The sequence below is a fragment of the Dendropsophus ebraccatus genome, chromosome 2, assembly GCF_027789765.1.
Source record: "Dendropsophus ebraccatus isolate aDenEbr1 chromosome 2, aDenEbr1.pat, whole genome shotgun sequence".
Taxonomy (NCBI): domain Eukaryota; kingdom Metazoa; phylum Chordata; class Amphibia; order Anura; family Hylidae; genus Dendropsophus; species Dendropsophus ebraccatus.
In genome coordinates this window covers 193,905,477-193,924,759 of record NC_091455.1, presented here as the reverse complement: position 1 = coordinate 193,924,759, position 19,283 = coordinate 193,905,477, and the positions used below count along the sequence as shown (strand labels likewise).

The window sequence follows — 19,283 nt, the reverse complement described above, 5'->3', positions numbered from 1 at the left end:
GTGGGATACATGTACTGTATGTGGCTACACAGGTGGGATACATGGACTGTGTGTGGCTTCACAGGTGGGATACATGTACTGTATGTGGCTGCACAGGTGGGATACATGTACTGTATGTGGCTGCACAGGTGAAATACATGTACTATATGTGTCTGCTTAGGGGGGAAATAAAAGAGAAAAACAACTATTCTGCATGGGGGGAGGGGGGCACAGACCTTGCCAGGCACAGCATCCAGTAACTAAGGGCCCCACAGGAGCAGGGGGCCCACACTTCCCGAGTGCTGATACCGCCTGGGGGGGCCCCCTACAGACATGTGCCATGCTGAGCTGACACTTTAGAGACTGAGCCTGGTGGGCCCCTCTAGTGGCCTGGGCCCCTTTGCAGCTGAACAGACTGTACAAGTCTATGCCAACATTCTATGTCTATGCAGAGCGGATCTGTGGCAGAAAATTCCGCAGTGTGAATAACAGAGCAGAAATCCCATTGAACACAATGGGACATGGCTCTGTACATATTTTACAGGCTTAATATTTTTTAAACTAAGCGCAGATTTCCTAGGAAATTCCTCGTCTATTGCTCACTTTGAACATTCCCTACAGGTATTTTGTTTCCTCTCTCCCCAGCGCCCTCTACCTCTTTTTACCTCCCCTAGCAATCCCTTTAAGTCTTAGGGTGGTATTACACGGGCTGATGGGGGCCCGATAATACCTGTAAACGAGCGCCGATCTGCTAGATTGGCGCTTGTGTACTGTCCTTATTACACGGCCCGATAATCGTTTAACAAGGGCTGCAGGGACATCGTTACCAATGTCCTTGCAGCCCTTGCTTAAACTATATACATTACCTATCCACGCTCCATGGCTGCTCCTGTGGTCCGCTTCTCCCCAGGTCCCGAGCGCTCTAGCATCAGAGTGCCTGTCAGCTGACCGGCCACTCAGCCAATCACAGACCGGGACCACCGTGGCCTGTAATTGGCTGAGCGGCCTGTCAGCTGACAGGCCGCCCTGAAGCTAGAGCGCGCGGGACCTGGGGAGAAGCGGACTGCAGGAGTAGCCCTGGAGCGTGTATAGGTATGCAGTGTCCCAGAACATGCAGACTACTACTCCTATTATGGTCATTTCTCTTGCTGTGTCAATGCCTGTTCTGGTAAGTGTTTGCACTGCAACTGCTGCTGGTTTTCCCCTAGTATTCTCTGGTAATGTGCATTCTCATGTGTATTCTCATGTATTCCTGTGTATTATTGCATTGTACAGTGGTATGCAAGGCTGTTGATCACGTGACCTGTAACCATGGTTCCTCCAATGGCCGACTAGCTCTTGCCAGGAGCAACCATGTGACCTCCCACTTCCTGCTGACAAGTCAGTTCAGCCCCTGCTTTCAAGCAAGGAGGTTGTGTTGCTCTGTTCTCTCCCTCAGAAGGGGGACAAAAGCATCTCTGCAGCCTCTTCACCATAAGAAGAGTGACTGATTCTGCTGCTGTATTCAAGTCTTCGGCTGTATCTGCCTGCTCAAGTGTCCGGAGTCTTCTCTCTCATCTGGGTGTCATTCCGTTATCTCACCTCATCGCTACAAGGATTCACAGCAAGTATTATTCTCAGGCTAATCCACCCAGCAACGCTATTTCTCTCATACTCCTACTCCCATCATCCGGCACGTGTTCTCACAGCCTATGCAGCACCACTCCTGCTTTATTTGTCAAAGCCTGCTGTGTACCCGGTTGCATCCGGACAGAACGGTTGCTACTAGTTACCTCATCTATAATAAAACCGCTGTTACTGAACCCTGGCATTGGTGTCCACTAACTGGTGCCCTGACTAGGTGCAGCGAAGAATCGCATGCCCATCATCACCCGCAGATTCCACAGACCATCCCTACAGCTGTGCTGCCCTCAGGCCTATACCGTGACAAGTATAACCCCTGCAGCTGCCCCGGTCATTGCCCGCTCATAACACCAGCACTGCGGAAGTGGCCCCCAGGGGCCAGGGCATCGCATTTTTGGCGTCACGAACAGGATACAGACTGTGTTGTGCCAACTGTCAGTGTCCCCAGAACTGTACTGAAACCCCCTAGAGACTTTGCTGATTGCTATGGGGTTGATTGAAGTGTTTCGGGCCCTAAACAGTACACAAGATAGCCGCCGTCTTCTTCAATTTCTGGCTGCGCCATACCCCGGTGAGGAGGGGGTTAACAGCCATGCTGCCAAAGCGCGGGAATCGCCCGGCGCCATAGACTTTCCATTGACTGCTCCTGATTGGCTGCCTGGGCCAGATGACGTCACTGTTGCTGGGCAGATTCTGGAACCTGATCCTCCAGTCTGGCGCTCCTCCCCTTCCTGCTACAAGTTCCGGCCAGAGCGTGACAAGATGGCGGCCCCTGAGAAACGTTTGCCTGCAGCCGCAGCACCAGTGATGCCGGAGCTGCCGGAGAGCAATCCTGCCTGCCTGCTAGCACCGCTCCCATCCTACAGCGACACCAGCTGGGCCGCTGCCCCGTCGGACGACGGAAGTCTTCGCCGGGCCTTCATCCCGGCCTCTGCTGATCAGAATGAGGGGCCCATACCTGAGACCAGCATTTCTCTGGGACCCGGTCACTCCAGCACCGCTGACCTCGCTTCTTGTACCGGAGGGTCCTCATCACCGGACAGCGAACATATTGTAAGTGGACCGACTCTGTTGTCCTCAGTCCCTGGCCCAAAAGGGGAGAACTCTGCTAAGGCCTTCATATCCCCGGGTCTGTGGCAACCTCCAGGGCGTGATTCACCGCCCCTGCCGCAATGGATGCTCGGGCCGGGGCCTAAGATTATGCAGCTGATCGAGGACATTCAGCAGGCCCTCGCTGCCCTGTCGCCTGCCACTACAGCTGCCACCGCTATGCCTAGCGCTACTCCTGCAGCTTCCACTACAGCGGGCCCGTCTACTACCGCAGTCCCCTCTACTGCCCCCACTGCTGTGGCTAAGGCTGCCTCTTCTACCACGACCGTCACCTATCATGTGGCCCCCATCATCTCTCCTATCACCATGGTGACGCCCAGCATTGTAGTCACTACGGCATCCAGTGATGCTTCTGCTCCAGGCCCTTCACGCTATCGCTATCCGTGGAAGAAGAAAAAGAAGAAGCCTACTCAGGGTCCTCCAGGACATTTCTGCTAAGTATCCTTACAGAGACCAGAGCCCTTAAACTGTTTTTGTTGTCTAACTGTTTAATTGTTCCAGTTCCTGCAACGTTCAAGGTTCGTGCCTGGTCCTCCTGACCAAGTTCCCTGTACTAACCAGCCATGAGCTGATGGACACTTACCATAACAAAAGGTTCTCTAGTGCCTGTCCCAGAGCCTTTTACATGGACGATGTTCTAATTGCCTAAAAGAGACTCTACCTAACAGAGACACTTAATCCATTCCTTCCTAATGCACTTTCCTGTGATTGTGTGTTCCACACAGGGTATTATTGCACTTATTTCATTATTGCATTTTTTTTTCTACTATTGCATTTCAGTGTTATCGGAGTCATTTGTATTTCCTCCTCTGAGTAAGCAAAAGGTTACATAGATTGCCTCAGAGTAGAGTGCCTCTTTTGTAAAACAGTATATTTTCCAGTGTCTAAGTCAGATAGCTCCTCCTCTGAGTAAGAGAAGTCAGTTTACATATACCTCAGAGAAAGTCCAGTTTATGTAGGAGTGTATTTTCTCATCCAGTCTCATTATTGTGTATTATTATCATCATATCTATAGCTGGAAAGATTTAATTGAGCCAGTTCGTATGCAGATTTTTCTCATATTTTCATTCATATTTTTCTCAGGTTTCATTCAGATTCATGTGAGCCAGTTCTCCTCAAGACCTCGCAGTATTTGTTGTCTGTTGTGTTTCCTTTCCTTTTGTTTCCAGTATTTGTTCACCTCTGTCTTGTCCCAACACAATAGTAATCACACATAGTCTTACTTAACATTCACACTGGTCCATACATATTGCACCTTGGATACCCTTTCGTGTGTTTGGCCTATTGAGTAATTGTGTTGTATGATTGACCCGTATGCATGGGCGCGCAGATGTATGCTTGCTTTTATTATTTTGTTCTATTCTCTTTCAGGTATCCAAGACATTTCACAAACACGCCAAGATAGTACACAGGTCTTCACGTTCTCCTCCAATAGGGTAACACATTTAACAGAAAACCTACTGTCTAACTGGCTGGAATATGGAGGGTCACCCGCCAGCAGTTAAGTTGTCCTGGCTTACATGTCAGATGGTTCACGCACTAGCTACCTGGTCGCCAGAGTACGTTAGGCACCCCTAGGTGAAGTCCTGCCACTAGGGTTTCTCATTCTCTCTCTCTTCTCACCTGTGCCTTGGGCGTGGGAAACACACACCTCATCACACTCACTCTCATCATTCATTCCTGTTGTTTGATTGTCCAGTCTATTCATGTTTGCTGCCTTCTAGATTCGCCGAGGTCGGCTCAAATTTGCTAGGGAGGTATGCAGTGTCCCAGAACATGCAGACTACTACTCCTATTATGGTCATTTCTCTTGCTGTGTCAATGCCTGTTCTGGTAAGTGTTTGCACTGCAACTGCTGCTGGTTTTCCCCTAGTATTCTCTAGTAATGTGCATTCTCATGTGTATTCTCATGTATTCCTGTGTATTATTGCATTGTACAGTGGTATGCAAGGCTGTTGATCACGTGACCTGTAACCATGGTTCCTCCAATGGCCGACTAGCTCTGGCCAGGAGCAACCATGTGACCTCCCACTTCCTGCTGACAAGTCAGTTCAGCCCCTGCTTTCAAGCAAGGAGGTTGTGTTGCTCTGTTCTCTCCCTCAGAAGGGGGACAAAAGCATCTCTGCAGCCTCTTCACCATAAGAAGAGTGACTGATTCTGCTGCTGTATTCAAGTCTTCGGCTGTATCTGCCTGCTCAAGTGACCGGATTCTTCTCTCTCATCTGGGTGTCATTCCGTTATCTCTCCTCATCGCTGCAGGGATTCACAGCAAGTGTTATTCTCAGGCTAATCCACCCAGCAACGCTATTTCTCTAATGCTCCTACTCCCATCATCCGGCACGTGTTCTCACAGCCTATGCAGCACCACTCCTGCTTTATTTGTCAAAGCCTGCTGTGTACCCGGTTGCATCCGGACAGAACGGTTGCTACTAGTTACCTCATCTATAATAAAACCGCTGTTACTGAACCCTGGCATTGGTGTCCACTAACTGGTGCCCTGACTAGGTGCAGCGAAGAATCGCATGCCCATCATCACCCGCAGATTCCACAGACCGGCCCTACAGCTGTGCCGCCCTCAGGCCTATACCGTGACAAGTATAACCCCTGCAGCTGCCCCGGTCATTGCCCGCTCATAACACCAGCACTGCGGAAGTGGCCCCCAGGGGCCAGGGCATCGCAGGTAAAGTATATCATCAGTCGCCGGCCTGTTGCCTACGCATAATAGTGGAGCGCGGTCGGCACCCGACAAATATAGGTTCTGACCTATATCAACGATCAGCCGATGATCGTTGTCATCGGCTGATCGTTGTATTTATTACACAGAGCGATAATCGGCCGAATTGGGCCGATTCGGCCAGTTATCGTTTCGTGTAATAGAACTACTTACCTATCCTAAAATCAGATGTTATTTCTTTCATTTTCTCCATAAGTTCAGTGCTGAGTTTCTTCACATTCTCCAAGTCGTCCTTCATAGAGTCTGACAGGTCCATAAGATAGTACAGGTCAATAGGATAGTCTACTACTCTTCTGAAGGTTAACTTAAATGTCTGGGGCTCACCTACAAAGAGTAAAAAATTACATGAGAGCGAATTATTGAAAAATTTGCTTCGTGATATTCACAAATTTTCCCCGCAAATTGGCAAATTTTGCAAAGCAAATCTTAACGAACCACAACAAAGCAGCTAAACCATTGCGGCTATAATAGTGGGACTTTTACAGGGTATAGGTTTAAAAAACAAAGTTGGATGGTGTTCGGAACGGGTTAATGGTGTTTGACCATGTACTGCTTGCACATACCCAGAAACGTGGCGGCTCCAGGACCACAAGAACTCCAGTCACTTACTCTCCTATCGCTGATTCTCCTCTACCTCATTCTCCTTTCTCTTTCTTTGCCTTTCACTAAGCTGCCTCTTAGAATTTCTCTCCCTTTCTCTCCTTTAGAATCTATGGAGCCACGTTATAGAGGGGTGGGGGGTTCCTCCCACTGGGGGCGGACTGGCCCACCTCTAGTGCTTCACCTTCAGCCCAGTACCAGTGAATAGAATGGCGCCATACACGGGAACCGGGCCGCAGTTAAAAAAAAAAAAGACAGCGGCACCGGCTTTCCCGCGCTGGTGCTTTTCTATATCTGGGTAATATTTAAAGCGACTCTGTAACCACAATCTGTCCCCCCCCCCCCCCCAAACCACTTGTACCTTCGGATAGCTGCTTTTAATCCAAGATCTGTCCTGGGGTCCGTTCAGCAGGTGATGCAGTTATTGTCCTAAAAAACAACTTTTAAACGTACACCCCCATGCCCAACGGGCGTGGCTTAGAATATCTGTTCCCTAACTTTGCATCACCCCTCCGTCCCTCCTCCCCACCCTCTTCATCATTAGGAATGCCACTGGAACATTTTCTCCATGCTGAACATTTGCACAGGTACCTTAATGATCCAGCCCATTTGCCGTCCTCTCACAGCTGACGAATAGTAGGCAATCTGCCTCGAGCATTCCTAATGATGAGGAGGGCGGGGAGGAGGGACAGAGAAGTTGTGCCAGCCTAATGCATACACAATCTAGGCCACTCCCGTAGGGCACAGGGCTGCCAGTTTAGAAGTTATTTTTTAGGGCAATAACTGCATCACCTGCTGAACAGACCCCAGGACAGATCAAGAATTAAAAGCAGCTATCTGAAGGTACAAGTGGTTTGGGGGTGTCAGATTGTGGGTACAGAGTCGCTTTAAAGGAGAAGACCATCGCAAATTTTTATTAAAGTTTTGTATTGCCCCCCAAAAGTTATACAAATCACCATTTTACACTTATTACTGGAAATGCTTATAAAGTGCTTTTTTCCCTGCACTTACTACTGCATCAAGGCTTCACTCCCTGGATAAAATGGTGATGTCACTTCCTGGATAACATGGTGATGTCACTTCCTGGATAACATGGTGATGTCACTTCCTGGATAACATAGTGATGTCACGACCTGACTCCCAGAGCTGTGCGGGCTGTGGCTGCTGGAGAGGATGATGGCAGAGGGATGCTCAGTGTCCCTCCAGTGTCCTGTGTCCCTCAGTGTCCCCCTGCCATCATCCTCTCCAGCAGCCACAGCCCGCACAGCTCTGGGAGTCGGGTCATGACATCACCATGTTATCCAGGAAGTGACATCACCATGTTATCCAGGAAGTGACATCACCATGTTATCCAGGAAGTGAAGCCTTGATGCAGCAGTAAGTGCAGTGAAAAAAACACTTCATAAGCATTTTCTGTAATAAGTGTTTATTGGTAATTTGTATAACTTTTGGGGGACAATACAATACTTTAATAAAAATTTTCGCTGGACAAACTATCTAGTGATCATCTATAGGTGTGATACAGCCTCAACATTACACTACCTACCAGATCTCAGTCTAAACATTAGTTGCTGGGGTCTAATCTGGATGATTTTCGCAGGATCCACATATTCTCCTTTGGCCTTATTGGTTATGGGCTTATCCTTCACTATTTCTGTGCTGCCTCTGGGGTTCTCAATACTTTCTTCAGGGCATCCTTTACTTCTCAATGCAGCTAAGTCGTCACAACGTGCAGATGTTGGTTCATCTTCTTGCAAGAAGTCCTACAAGAAGATGGCAATGTTATCTAATGCCCAGGGCAAAATTTTCTGAAATATGGGTTAAAGGGGTAGTCCGACGTTCAGTATTTTTTAATATATTGCTCCTGGTGCATATAAAACAATAAACATGTTGGGGGAGATCGATCAAACTGGTGAAAAGTAGAATAGGCTCAGTTGCCCCTAGCAACCAGTTAGATCTCACTTTTCATTCCTCACAGATTCTCTTGAAAATGAAAGGTGGAATCTGATTGGTTGCTAGGGGCAACTGGGCCAATTCTACCATGTTTGATAAATCTCCCCTATCCTTACTAGTCTGCGCTCCCCTGGTGTCTTCCCCTTGTGTTACTGGTCTCCCCCATTGACTGCAGAGCCTCCACTTCCAAAACAAACTTGTCTTGGTAGTGACAGCCTGCTCAGCCAATCACTGACTGAGACGGTACAGCCCCCGGCCAGTGATTGGCTGAGCAGGCTGTCACTCCAGAGACGAGTTTGTTTTGGAAGTGGAGGCTCTGTAGTCAGTGGGGGAGACCAGAGGAGGACACAGGGCACATGTTAATCGTTTTATATGCACCAGTAGCAATATATTAATGCCGAACGCTGGAAAACCCCTTATTTTTTTTTTTTGGGGGGGGGGGGGGGGGGGGGATGGGGAAATCCCTCTGATGAAAAGTTGCCAACAATTTCTAAATCAACGTTAGCTATTCTTATTTCTAAATTTAATTCTTCTGCTCCGAGCACCATACTCCATGCTCATTGTCACAACTTATAGGGGGAGATTTATCAAACATGGTGTAAAGTGAAACTGGCTCAGTTGCCCCTAGCAACCTTTCATGCCTCACAAACTCTTTGGAAAATGAAAGGTGGAATCTGATTGGTTGCTAGGGGCAACTGAGCCAGTCTCACTTTACACCATGTTTGATAAATCTCCCCCATATTATATAGTACTCACCACTGTGGTGCACCAGCCACAGTTTGGTCCGGCCTGTATGCACTCTCCACATGATCTGGCTTTTGCCTTTAAACATTCACTTCCTCCTACATGAACAAAGTCAAATTAAAATACAGAAAAAAGATTGTCATCAGTCATCATTACAAGTGATTGTAATGATTGGTCAGAGCCGGACGCCATAATGTTGTCATGATCAGTGAAGGTCTCACTTGTAATCATATTGTTCCTGTTTGAAAAAAAGTCTTGACATATCAGAGGCAACAGACTCGGGTGCTGTGACCCCCCCCCCCCCCCCCTACGATCAACAGAACAAGTGGGGAGAAGTGCCTAGCTAAGCACTTCTCTTCCCGCTACAGAACTGGCTCCATAGACTTTTTATCGACTTTGTCTTCTGTAGTGAGGAAAGACACGCACATACTAGCGAACATGCGAATCTTTAGAACAAGAAACGTTCACTTCAAGGACAAATGAAAGCTAGATGTTAGGTCCAAGACATACAGCAGCCTTACCTTGTTGTGCGCTGGTGTATGACAGTGAATACATGCACAGCCCCACAATAAATAGGATACGCGCCATCTACAAGACAAAGGATACAAAGAGTCAAGTAGCTGCAGTCAGTATAAGTTTCACAGTATGGCATCTTTGTCCCTACACATGTAGATGTGGTGACTGCCCCGCCGGTGAGCAGGGACAGATGGCCAGTCACTTGCCAGATGGTTAGGTGTGACCCCAGTTCTATGGTGGTTGGCCGAGATATAGCCGTGCCCGATGGTATTGTGTCATGACACCAGTGCTGGTTGGGCACACAGATATAGTCAGAGGCATAGCTAGGATTCACGGGGCCCCATAGCAAAAATTTTAAGGGGCCCCTATGCACAACACAAAGCACTGTGCTCCGTGATGTGGACAAAAAAATTTAATCTCTTGGGGCCAAAGGCAGAATCCTGGCTCGACCACAAGAATGACTGGCAGAGCAGAGAGCCAATGGCTGCTTGCTCTGTCAGTCATCTGTTTTTACCTATAAGGGCCCATTAGGTAAGTGACCCAATGTTCAGAAGACATGGAGATATCTGCTTTACTGCTGGTGTACTAATAACCCCTGACCTCTGCAGGAAGCGCTGCATATTTGATTGCACAGCTAGAGAACAGAGGTCAGAGGTTATCAGAGGAGAGATCTGTCTTCTGCTTGTTAAAGGGGTTGTCCGGCGATAAAAAATTATTCACAGAATAACACACATTACAAAGTTATACAACTTTGTAATGTATGTTATGTCTGTGAATGGCCCCCTTCCCCGTGTTTCCCCCCACCCACGCTAGACCCGGAAGTGTGGTGCATTATACTCACCGCATGTCGTGTCGTCCACGGTCTCCGATCGTCAGCAGTGATCAGCCGCGATTGGCTGAGCACAGTTATGCTCAGCCAATCGCGGCTGAGCTTCGGATGACGCTGCAGAGGGCGGCCGGCACTCGGGAAGATCCGCCAAGCTCCCGAAGAAGACGTCACTGCTGACGATCGGAGACCGTGGTCGGCACGCGACAGGTAATGTATAGCGCACCACACTTCCGGGTACACGGGTGGGGGTGGTGGGACACGAGGAAGGGGGTCATTCACAGACATAACATACATTACAAAGTTGTATAACTTTGTAATGTGTGTTATTCTGTGAATAATTTTTTATCGCCGGACAACCCCTTTAACCCTTTTTTTTTGTGTTGCAGCATGTAAGTAAACATTGGGTCACTTACACACTGAAGTGCATAAGGCGTTAAGCAGAAGGACACACACTCTTAGCTTCTCCCCTGGGCCCCCCTCCTGCATGGGCCCCATAGCAACTGCCTACCCTGCCTCTATGGTAGCTACGCCACTGGGTATGGTGGCACACCTGCTTTTGTTTTAATGGGCTGGCTATACCTTGTTCCCCTGTGGTCAGTGACCTGCCCGGTTATTGCGGGGTCCATTGGGTACTTATCACGGTGGTCTGGAGTGGAGTAGTGACCCACCCGGACTATTGGTACTGCCACCCACAGAAAGGGAATATGACCATAGGAAGGTGTGTGTACTGTGTCAGTGCTGGACAAGGAATCACAGAGTCTCTTTAGTATAAATATAATCTTGTTTACTCTGAAGATACTTGAGGTAGGCAGCAGATAATACAGCTTTGCCTTGATACAATACTTTTCACTTGATAGGTTACTTAACACCCTAGAGTTCAGATCTGCACTGAGAGTAGAAGGAGTGATACAGTCATGCTGACTGGGTTGAATGAGGAGAAGTAGAATAGAGGATCAGAAGAGTAGAGAGGAGGATGTTGAGAGAGTCCCAACCCAATGTAGTACTGTGTTCTGCCAGAACTTCGGAGGTAGAAATAAAAGAATACTTGAGAGTAGAGAGAATACTTGTGCCTGTGTTTTGACTCTTTGGTCTTTGCACTACCTATTTTGCCCACCAGTGTCGAGTGACCCATCCTAGAGGGTAACACAAGCCCCAGACCTTGTTACCTGGGATGAGCGGAATGCTGAGGGTTCCCTGCTTACACCTGCGCTGCGATATAGTTCATAGGCTTCTAGCAACTTTGCTCTATTTGGATCAGTTCCTTTACTTGTGATGGATACTGTCCTGCAGTGTGTCTCTCCTTGTCCACAGCGTGGGCAAGGATGATCCCTGACTTGTCCTCTCTAGTAGAAGCTTAACACTGCAAAGTGTTAAATACAGTTACTTGAGAGAAAACTGTAGGTAGCTGCATGTGCTCTTGTCTATGTCTAGACTGCACAACTTAGAGTGGGGACCTTGCAGGAGCCAGGGCCCAACTTGACTGCTGTTGAGAGCATTCTAGATTGCGTCCTTCCTCTACAGAATCCAAAGACCCTACACTTCCTCTACCCATGTGACTTCCCTCCTACAGTGCATGTAAGGTGTGCTGTGAGTGGGTGAGGAGTGCATATAGAGAAGTAAAGAGAGAGATGATAGGTAAAGAGAAGAAAGAACTCTCATTGGTGTGCAGATCGATGTGGTACACAAACAAAACAATAACCCTTTGGGTACTACAGCCGTGCAACATCTAATCATAATAAGTTACAGCAATGACATCTTGTGGCAAAACTCTGGTACTACTACATCCCCACTTACACTTGAAAGTACAGGCTTGAAGGGTATAACCAATAGCAACACCCGTGGTGGGACACCACATAGATCTAATATCCTGCAACAAAGAAGCATCACTCTGGCCCAGATCTATGGTCTGATCCCCAGGTCTCTAAACATGAGCAGTAGCCACACTGTGTTGTATCTGTGCCCTATGGTGCCCAGGTATCGCCCCTCTACCAACCCCCCACCTTTCACTCATTTAACATAAAAAAGGTATTTTACTACATTACTAACTGTATACTAATATATAGCCCCAGTATGTCCTGGGGTGCGTTCAGCAGGTGATGCAGTTATTGTCTTAAAAAACAACTTTTAAACTGGCAGCCCTGTGCCAAATGGCCGTGGCCTAGATTGTGTATGCATTAGGCTGGCACCACCCCTCCGTCCCTCCTCCCCTCCCTCATCATCATTAGGAATGCTCCAGGCATATTTTCTACTATTCATCACCTGTATCAGCACAGCAAATGAGATGGATCGTTAAGGCACCTGTGCAATGGTCAGACAGGAGAAAATGTTCTAGTGGCATTCCTAATGATGAAGAGGGTGGGGAGGAGGGACGGAGGGGTGGTGCAAAGTTAGGGCACAGATATTCTAGGTCACGGCAGTTTGACACAGGGCCGCCAGTTTAAAAGGTGTTTATTTAGGACAATAACTTCATCACCTGCCGAACACCCCCCAGGACAGATCTTGGATTAAAAGCAGCTATCCGAAGGTACAAGAGGTTTGGGGGGTTCAGATTTTGGGTACAGAGTCACTTTAAGGAAGAGGTAGGGACGCCACTATGTGTCTTAGCTGACTAAAAGCAGATGCTTCAGCCCTTACACAGTGATGAGTAAATATTTATACATCTAATAGACATTGTTACAGTGTGTCATCCACAGCCTCCTCCACAAGCTGCAGCAGCGCATGCGCCAGGCTCCTGTCTCGGCCAAATATCCAAACACATTTAACCCCTCAAAAAGATTAAAAAAAACCCAGGATGTTCTTTTCCACTGCGCATTCCTACTGTGAAACCGACTCTGGGGGAAAGGACACAACCGATTACAATATGACTTAAAGGAGTACTCCACGCAAACATAACTTTTGATATGTTGCTGCAAAGGGTGAGACTAACAATTCCTCCCATACTTGTTATTATCTATTCAGTATCTTTCCCCTAGTTCTGAGCTGCTGCTTTCTGCTGAAGACACAAAAATCTGTGTGTGAGCTTTTCTCTCTCCCTCCCTCCCTCCCTTCTGAGACGGCGGATGTAAACAAGTCCCTGACTAGCTTTATCTGCAACTTTGTAGCTGCTTTGTAATGCTGGGAGGATTAATCATATAGTGAGTTCACTAGCAACTTGACCTTGGAATAACCCTCCCAGCATCACGAAGAAGCTACACGTTGCAGATAAAGCCTGCCAGGTACTTGTTTACATCAGCTGTCTCAGAAGGGAGGGCAGGGAGAGAACAGCTCACACACAGATTTTTTTGTCTTCAGCAGAAAGCAGAAGCTGAGAACTGGGAAAAGGAGACTGAATAAATAATAACAAGTATGGAAGGAATTGTTAGTCTCACCATGGCCAGCAACATAAGAAAAGTTATGTTTGAGTAGAATACCCCTCTAACCAAGGGGTGAACATAACTGTATATAGGATTAGTGTATAGCAGCATAATAGAAGCCCCATGTGCAGTGTGTCAATTTATATGCTGGACATCAGGGGACGCTAAAGCCTACAAAAACCAGTAACCCTTTCACTGCCGTGTCTGCACCCTAGATGCACTGCAAACTGTAAGCTGATAGTACAAATATAATATATAATATAAAGATATAAAGAAATACCAATATAGATAGATCCACAGATATTGATGTAGACAGACATACAGAGATATAGACGGATGGGAATATAGCCAAACAGATACATGTGGGTGTAAATACAAATTACTATAGATACATTATAAATACAGAGGGATAGAGATTGCTATAGACACGTATACAAAGAGGCAAGACATAGATGGAAAAAGATGTGGATATTTATGTAGATAGAGATTCAAAGAGATAGATATTGACATAGATAGATATATAGAAATAGATATGGAAGGAAAAAGAGATGTGGATATATATACAAATAGATATAGCTACATAGATATAGGTTTCAATACCTATAGAGAAACATAGATGACTCCTGTATATACAGCTATGCCAGTAGTACCAATATGTCCACCCTACATATGTATATATATATATATATATATATATATATATATATACAAAAATTATCAACACATGTACAAACAAAAAACAACAAAAATACTCATGTTTTATATAGGATGCACATGTAACTATTCTACTGTATACACATTATATCACACACACACACACACACACACACACACACACACACACACACACACACACACACAGTGTGCACATTATCACACATTCCTTACCATACATATACGATCCTCCTATACAGCTCTTTCAGCTGATGCCCCCCAGTACCCCTCCTATCTCACCATGCGGGCTGCAGTGAGGAGGGGGCTGTGTTCAGGGTCCGGGCTCTGGTCTCAGTGTCTCACTAACTTCTAGTGCCTCACCCAGCCCAGAAGAGTAAACGCATTCCAGTACCGTGACGTCAGCACGGGGACAGAGATTGGATTTTATTTTTACACTCCCGTATCATAATCTCTGCTGTAGGCATGATGTCCCCATCCATGAGATGCTGTCAGTGAATGAGCTTCATTGTCTCACCATTTCCTACATCTCCACTTGCTGTCAGTGAATGAGTTTCCATTACTCACAGTTTTAAAGGGGTAGTCCACTGAAACATAACTTTTCATATGTTGCTGTCTATATTCCTTCCATACTTGTTATTATCTATTCACTCTCCTTCCTCCAGTTCTGAGCTTCTACTTTCTGCTGAAGACACAAAAATCTGTGTCTGAGCTTTTCTCTCCATCTCTACCTCCTCCCCCCTCCCTTCCCAGACTGCTGTTGTAAACAAGTCCCTGGCAGGCTTTATCTGCAACTTTGTAGCTTCTTTGTAATGCTGTTAAACTTAGGTCAAGTTACTGATCATCAACTGTGATTATCTCTCCCAGCATTACGAAGTTGTAGACAGGGACTTGTTTACATCAGCTGTCTAGAAAGGTAGAGGGGAGGAGGGAGAGACTTCTTCAGAAAGCAGCAGCTCAGAACTGGGAGAAGGAGACTGAATACATAACAAGTATGGAATGAGTTGTTAGTCTCACCATGGGCAGCAACATATGAAAAGTTATTTTTGAGTGGAATACCCCTTGAACCTCTCTTTGCTCTTAGCGAATGCATTGGACATTCTTACCATTCTAAAGATTTCTGCTGCTGTCAGTGAATGGACACAATGGGGGGAGATTTATCAAACATGGTGTAAAGTGAAACTGGCTCAGTTGACTCTGGCAACTAATCAGATTCCACCTTTCATTTTCCAAAGAGGCTGTGAGGAATGAAAGGTGGAATCTGATTGGTTGCTAGGGGCAACTGAGACAGTTTTACTTAACACCATGTTTGATAAATCTCCCCCAATGTTTCTTCCTGATACTTGATTCTAACATCCCCCTCCCAGTGTTTTAGTGGTTTCCTGCTGCACTGTGCGGAGGTAATGTTAGGTCTATAGAAGTCTGTACCTGCAGCCTCCATCTGTTCCACAGCTACAATTCTCATCATTCCTGGATAGCCAAAGCTTTGGTTATCCAGGCTTGATGGGAAATGTAGTTTTGCAACAGCTAGAGGGCTGCAGGCATGACACCTGTGACATGACTGCTCTTCATCCTATGGGGCTCCAACTGTTACAGGGCTATGTTCACACAGTATTTCCATCAGCAGCTCCCTGTATACTATATAGAGCTAAAATCAGACTCCTCTCCTTTAGGCTGTGCTCTCCTGCTCTGTGGTGAGTCTGTCCATAAGATGGCCGACATGGAGGAGCTTGTGACCATGCAAAACTCCCAATTGTGCTCGATAGGCATATACAGGCTCAGTGTTAGACACCTGGGGGCGGGGCATGGTCACATGCTACTCAATGTCGGCCATCTTATGGACAGACTCACTACTTAGCAGGACAGCACAGCCTGGAGGAGGGGAGTCTGTTTTTAGTTCTATGAGGTACACAGGGAGCTGCCGTCAGTATATACAGTGAGTACACTTACTAATACTGTACACTGAGCAATTTTACTATAAAGTGGCCAACTCTTTTAAGAGTATGGTGACACAGGGCAGATACACAACAAATTTTTTTTCCTGTGGAAAAACTCATGATAAAAAAATCTATTTAAAGTGTACTGTTGTGGATTTTCGTGTCGAAACTCTGTTGCAGAAACTGTGTGGGGGATGGAGATCCTACAGCCCTCCAGCTGTTACAAAACTACAAGCTTCGGCTTTGGCTGTCCAGACATGATGGGAATTGTAGTTTTGCCTGATTATCTCCTCTTGTAATAGTCCCCATGGCCGTATAAAAGAATGAGGTCGCAGGCTGAGCACTTTTAACCCCTAAACACAAATTCATATACATGTACGGTTGGGGTTGTGCAGCCCAACATACATCTACGTGAATGCATTAAACTGTAATTGTGCAGAATGGCGCAGTGACAGTTTAAAGAAAATCTATACTATGCCCCTACACCCCCCAAACCACTGGTATGGTCATGCAGCTTTAAAAAATCCATGGCTTCTTGCTGCAGGCACGGATCTATAGAACAGTACCATTGTTGTGTTTGTTTTTTTTTTTTGGGGGGGGGGGGGGGGGCTCAGTACAGATTCGCTTAAACTGCACCGTAATGTAAAAAAAAAAAAAAAAACACAACAAAGACAAATTAACCCCTTCTTTCCCTCTTTGTCCTATTGCTGTACCTAATTGTCGTCCTTGTCCCCTTTTGCTGTAACTGATTGTCACCCCTGTTATTGTGCCCGATTGTTGGGTCTTTTAGTGTACCTAATCATTGCTTCTGTTACTATACGTAATCATCGCCTCTGCTACTGTACCTAATTGTCACCTATTAGTGTACCTTATTGTTGCTGTTACTGTGCCTTATCATCGCCCTTGTTACAGTACCTGATTGTCACCTCTTTTACTGTACCTAATTGTCGCCCATTAGTGTACTTGATTGTTGCCACTGTTACTGTATATGAAATTTGTAACATTTGCTGCTAAACTACTACTACTAGACAGTTATACAGATTTGTAAATTACTTTTATTTAAAAAAAAAAGAAAAAAAATCCTCTCTTCCTGTATTTTTCAGCTACTGTTTGTTTTGCAGGAAGTGGTGTATTCTTTCCAGTCTGACACAGTGCTCTCTGCTGCCACCTCTGTCCATGTCAAGAACTGTCCAGAGCAGGAGAGATTTTCTATGGGGATTTGTTACTGATCTGGACAGTTCCTGACATGGACAGAGGTGGCAGCAGAGAGCACTGTCAGACTGTAAAGAATACATCACTTCCTGCAGGACATACAGAAGCTGATAAGTACTAGAAGACTTGAAATTTTTAAATAGAAGTAATAATTTACACCACTGGATTTAAAATATTTCTCCCCACTGGAGTACCCTTTTAATGGAAGGCTACAGTGTAGCATAGTCTACCATGCCTACTGATGCAACCAGCCACGTGTACTTACAGAATATTGCTTTTCCGACAGGGATGAAGTATTATAAGAAATTCATGCAAAATTGGGAATATTTTATGAAAATGTTTATTTTAACTGTATCTTTGGAATGTAGTAGTCATCGTTTGGGAATTAAGTTACAGTTCTATTTTATGTGATTTTATGCGATTCAATGTCCAAGAATACAAATGTCGTTCAAAGTTAAGGCTTTGCAGTTCATTCCAAAACAACAGTTTACAAGTGTCATATTGTCATACAAAATAAAAATTTCTGTAAAAAAATTTGCACAAAATTTCATGATGATACAAAACATGAAGCAATAATATACCAGTAAAATGAAATCATTTTACTACAGGAAAAAAGTTTTTTTTTGTTTTTTAATAAGTTTTCGATAAAGAAAAAATATGTTATTTTTTTACATTTTAAAAATTATGAAACAATCTAAAACAAATATAAATGAACAATTTTCTGTAACACTGCCTTTACAAACAAAACCTCTTGGGCCACGCGGAGGGGGGGGGCGGCGAACGACAAACGTTTGCCGCCCCTCTCCGGATGGAAAAGGGGTTAATAATGTTATCAACATATAATTTTAAATATAGTTTTCAGTGCAAGATTCCTTTCTCTCAGTTTTTTAAAGATTCAGTATCATTTTTCCCAGAATCACCTCCATTGGTGCTATGATAAGAGCTTGGATTTCGGCCGGATTTCGGCGCGTTATATGGCCGCATTTTGTATCCACATTACGGCTGTATTTCCCAGTCGTGTTTGTAATGAATGGAACAGAAAACTATGCGACTGTATTAAACTCGCCTAAAACCGGCTTTACTGTGAATTTTTTTTTTTCTTCATATTTTGGCCATTAAGTAAAAAAGAAAAAAAAAAAAAAGGCAATATAATACACAAAATATACAAAAAGGTCAAAATGCCCTAAAAATCAAACAAAAACTCCAGCGATACCTGGGTGCTATTTAAAAGGTGCTACAAGAAAAGTATAATACAACACTCTCTACATGAATAACTTTTTAAAATGATACACATTATATAGTAAGGTATGCCTCTGTTCACACTACGGGCCTGTATGAAAGCTCCTTTTTGTAAAAAATCCTAAGAAATCCTACCAGATCCTTTTGTGTTATAATAGGGCCCATTGTCTTCCATTAGGGCCCATTGGGTCTCTGTGTTTTTAACACCATTAATAGCCATCACAAACTACAGAACCAGTATGGCAAGGAATAAACACTAGTTTGAACAGAGTCTTAAAATGGGTCAAAGCAAAACTCTTCTTCTCCCAGTAACCAATCGAAATTTAGTTTGTGGCATAGACCTTGCTTAGAAAACTATTGTTGCCTATAATTGTTTGCTATATTTCCATTGTTCTTTAGGTTGAATGAGAGGGATGGCTAAAATATAAATGTTGCATGAGTGATAACAATAGGTTTTCCCGCAGGCAATGGTCACAAAAGTCACTAAAGTCACTAAAGTGACCTCATACAAAGTCCATGACTTGACAGCCTTTCCGTAACTCGCAATATTTTTAAAGGAGAACAACCAACTGTATATTAGAAACTGGGGCCTCCCTGTTCTTAACCACAGATCCGATTATTAGGACTTTTCATAGCATGGCCCAATAGGAAAATTAGGACTAGTTTTTGGAAGTTCAAAAACATTTTATATATATATATATATAACACCAAACCCATTCCTTCCCTTTTCAATGTGAAAAGAGAAGAGTGATATTCAATTCGGAGAGGATGGGCAAGTGTCC

The 19,283-nt window shown here is 45.2% G+C and overlaps 1 protein-coding gene across 5 annotated transcripts in view; it reads right to left on the bottom strand.

Annotated features, from left to right (window-relative positions):
• LOC138783804 (integrin beta-1-A-like) overlaps positions 1 to 14,495 on the bottom strand; it is a 29,062-nt gene extending 14,567 nt beyond the window's left edge. Inside the window, exons 1-5 of one of the 5 annotated variants that reach the window (XM_069958965.1) lie at positions 14,396 to 14,495; positions 9,265 to 9,331; positions 8,756 to 8,841; positions 7,593 to 7,809; positions 5,600 to 5,770 (exon numbers count right to left, since the gene is read on the bottom strand). In XM_069958965.1, coding sequence (XP_069815066.1) covers positions 5,600 to 5,770; positions 7,593 to 7,809; positions 8,756 to 8,841; positions 9,265 to 9,331; positions 14,396 to 14,398 — 544 coding nt within the window. In that variant the 5' untranslated portion in view covers positions 14,399 to 14,495. Of the gene's footprint in view, positions 1 to 5,599; positions 5,771 to 7,592; positions 7,810 to 8,755; positions 8,842 to 9,264; positions 9,332 to 14,329 lie in introns of those variants that run through there. The other 4 variants (XM_069958964.1, XM_069958968.1, XM_069958967.1 and 1 more) reach the window with 4 other exon arrangements.
• Between the last annotated feature and the right edge of the window lie 4,788 nt (positions 14,496 to 19,283).